At 57.7% G+C, this 2385-nt stretch overlaps 2 protein-coding genes across 4 annotated transcripts in view; one reads left to right on the forward strand and one right to left on the reverse strand.

Annotated features, from left to right (window-relative positions):
• The window catches only part of Bcap31 (B cell receptor associated protein 31), a 27993-nt gene extending 26581 nt beyond the window's left edge, over nt 1-1412 (reverse strand). Inside the window, exon 1 of one of the 2 annotated variants that reach the window (XM_031364103.1) lies at nt 1263-1412. The gene's annotated coding sequence lies outside the window, so the exon portion shown is untranslated. Of the gene's footprint in view, nt 1-140; nt 160-1262 lie in introns of those variants that run through there. The other variant, XM_031364092.1, reaches the window with a different exon arrangement.
• The window catches only part of Abcd1 (ATP binding cassette subfamily D member 1), an 18471-nt gene continuing 16165 nt past the window's right edge, over nt 80-2385 (forward strand). The window contains exon 1 of one of the 2 annotated variants that reach the window (XM_031364055.1): nt 80-1532. In XM_031364055.1, the coding sequence (XP_031219915.1) occupies nt 633-1532 (900 nt within the window). In that variant the 5' untranslated portion in view covers nt 80-632. The remainder of the gene's footprint in view (nt 1533-2385) is intronic. The other variant, XM_031364059.1, reaches the window with a different exon arrangement.

A 2385-nucleotide genomic window follows, 5' to 3' on the forward strand; every position in this document is an offset into this window, starting at 1 on the left:
GCTTAGAGAAGCCTTGGCGGGAAGGCTTGGGCCGCTTCTCTAGCCTACGCGGACTGTGTTTCTGTTGTCGGAGGGGGGAGGGGCCCAGCGGTAGGGCGAGAACGGGGTGGGGCACCCCTAACTCGGACTCCGCCTCTTACCTCAACTCCTCCTCTCCCCCACCACCACTCCTGGGGAGGGGTAGGTGGGTGGGGATTTTGGGCCTTGGCGTAGAACACTGTCGTTACAGCAGGGCTGCAGAGCGGACAAACACGCCTGGTGCCCCGGGGAGGGGCGTCACGGGGGGGGGGAGGAGCAGTAAGAGGAGGGAGGTGGAAGGGAAGAGACTGCCTCTCTGCTTAAGACCTCTCGAGGCTCTGACCTCAGGGGCTAAGGGACAATCTGAGAGGGAAGCCAGTTTCCTCTACCCGGGCTGCCTGAAGAGGCCACGACCCTGGAGGATTCTAACTCAACCGATCCAGGGGCCCCAGCACCACCCCGAGGGCCTAAAGAACAGTCTCAGGGATCTCTTCAAGGTTTGCAGTTGCCTTGACAACGAGCCCTGTCAGAACAACAGCCCTTCCAGGATCTACCCGCAACAGTAGCCTCAGGCAGCAGTTCCAGCCCTCAGCCTGCTCACCAGTCCAGGTGACATGCCGGTGCTCTCCACTCCCCGGCCCTCACGGGTGACCACGCTGAAGCGCACAGCTGTGGTCCTGGCCCTCACAGCCTATGGAGTCCACAAAATCTACCCTCTAGTACGGCAGTGTCTGACCCCTGCCAGAGGCCCTCAGGTGCCAGCTGGGGAGCCCACGCAAGAGGCCTCTGTGGCCACCGCAGCCAAGGCTGGCATGAACCGGGTATTCCTGCAGCGGCTCCTGGTGCTCCTAAGGCTGCTGTTCCCCCGAGTCTTGTGCCGGGAAACAGGACTGCTGGCCCTGCATTCTGCTGCCCTGGTAAGCCGAACTTTCCTGTCTGTGTACGTTGCCCGCCTGGATGGCAGACTGGCCCGCTGCATTGTACGTAAGGATCCGCGGGCCTTTAGCTGGCAACTGCTACAGTGGCTCCTCATCGCCCTTCCTGCCACTTTCATCAACAGTGCCATCCGCTACCTAGAGGGCCAGCTGGCTCTTTCTTTCCGAAGCCGTCTAGTAGCTCATGCCTACGGACTCTACTTCTCCCAACAGACTTACTATCGAGTAAGCAACATGGATGGACGGCTTCGAAACCCTGATCAGTCTCTGACAGAGGATGTGGTAGCCTTTGCTGCCTCTGTAGCGCACCTTTATTCCAATCTGACCAAGCCACTCCTGGATGTGGCTGTGACCTCCTACACTCTGCTTCGAGCTGCCCGATCCCGAGGAGCTGGCACAGCCTGGCCCTCAGCCATCGCTGGCCTGGTGGTGTTCCTCACAGCCAACGTGCTTCGAGCCTTCTCTCCCAAGTTTGGGGAGCTAGTAGCAGAGGAGGCACGGCGAAAGGGGGAACTACGCTACATGCACTCTCGAGTGGTGGCCAACTCAGAGGAAATTGCCTTCTACGGGGGCCATGAGGTGGGGCAGGTTGAGATGCTGCTTATATAGCAGAGGAGGTGGCTGGGAGACCTATTGCAGCCAGCTATAAGCAGTAAGGAAAGCCCAAGGTCTTCTCAGGATGATGTTAAAGTTGTGAATAGGCACTGGGACAAGTTTGGGGGTAGGCCTTGGATGGCTATAATCTTAAGATACAGAAATAGAGAAATGGCACCACTGGGTGGGAACTTCCCTGTGCTGGCTGCCTGCAACCTCCAAGCCACTTCTGCTTCCTTGGTAAAATTGTCTTGTCTTGGACAATTTGGATTATAGCGATTTGTAATGCTACTGGTCCAGCTTACTCCAATCTTGCAGTCAACCATTCCTGCAGCCAAGTGGAAGGAATTAGACTCCTACCATCTGGGAGCATAGGTCAGAGCTTGCCACCTAACCTCTTTTGCCTCTCTGAGCCCTTTGAAGGCTGGCGTCCAGCAGAGTTGGCTGGCTGGGCTGTCTGGTATTATGGGCATGACTCAGCCCAAGCAGAGGTTAACAAGCAGAGCTCAGCACAGTGGCTGCCTCAGGGTCAAGGCTGTCAGAACCCTAGGCACATCTGGTTAGTGACTGACAGGCTTGGCAAGCAACCTGCCTAGTTGCTTCTCTCCCTCCCAGAGAAAGGGATACCTGGCCCCAGCCTCTGCCATAGAAACCTGACAACCTGTCTCTCTCACCCCAACCCCCACCCCCATCCCTGATGCCCTACCCCCAGTGTAGCCACCCTTCCACCCAGATCCCAGCCACTTTATGAGGTGGGCTGGGGCCAGGGAAGCCTGGCAGACACTGGGAAAGTCTACTTTAAACCAGTGTAAACTTTATTCTCTGGCAGCCCCTCCCC

This window comes from Mastomys coucha, chromosome X (genome assembly GCF_008632895.1).
Source record: "Mastomys coucha isolate ucsf_1 chromosome X, UCSF_Mcou_1, whole genome shotgun sequence".
NCBI classification, from domain to species: Eukaryota; Metazoa; Chordata; class Mammalia; order Rodentia; family Muridae; genus Mastomys; species Mastomys coucha.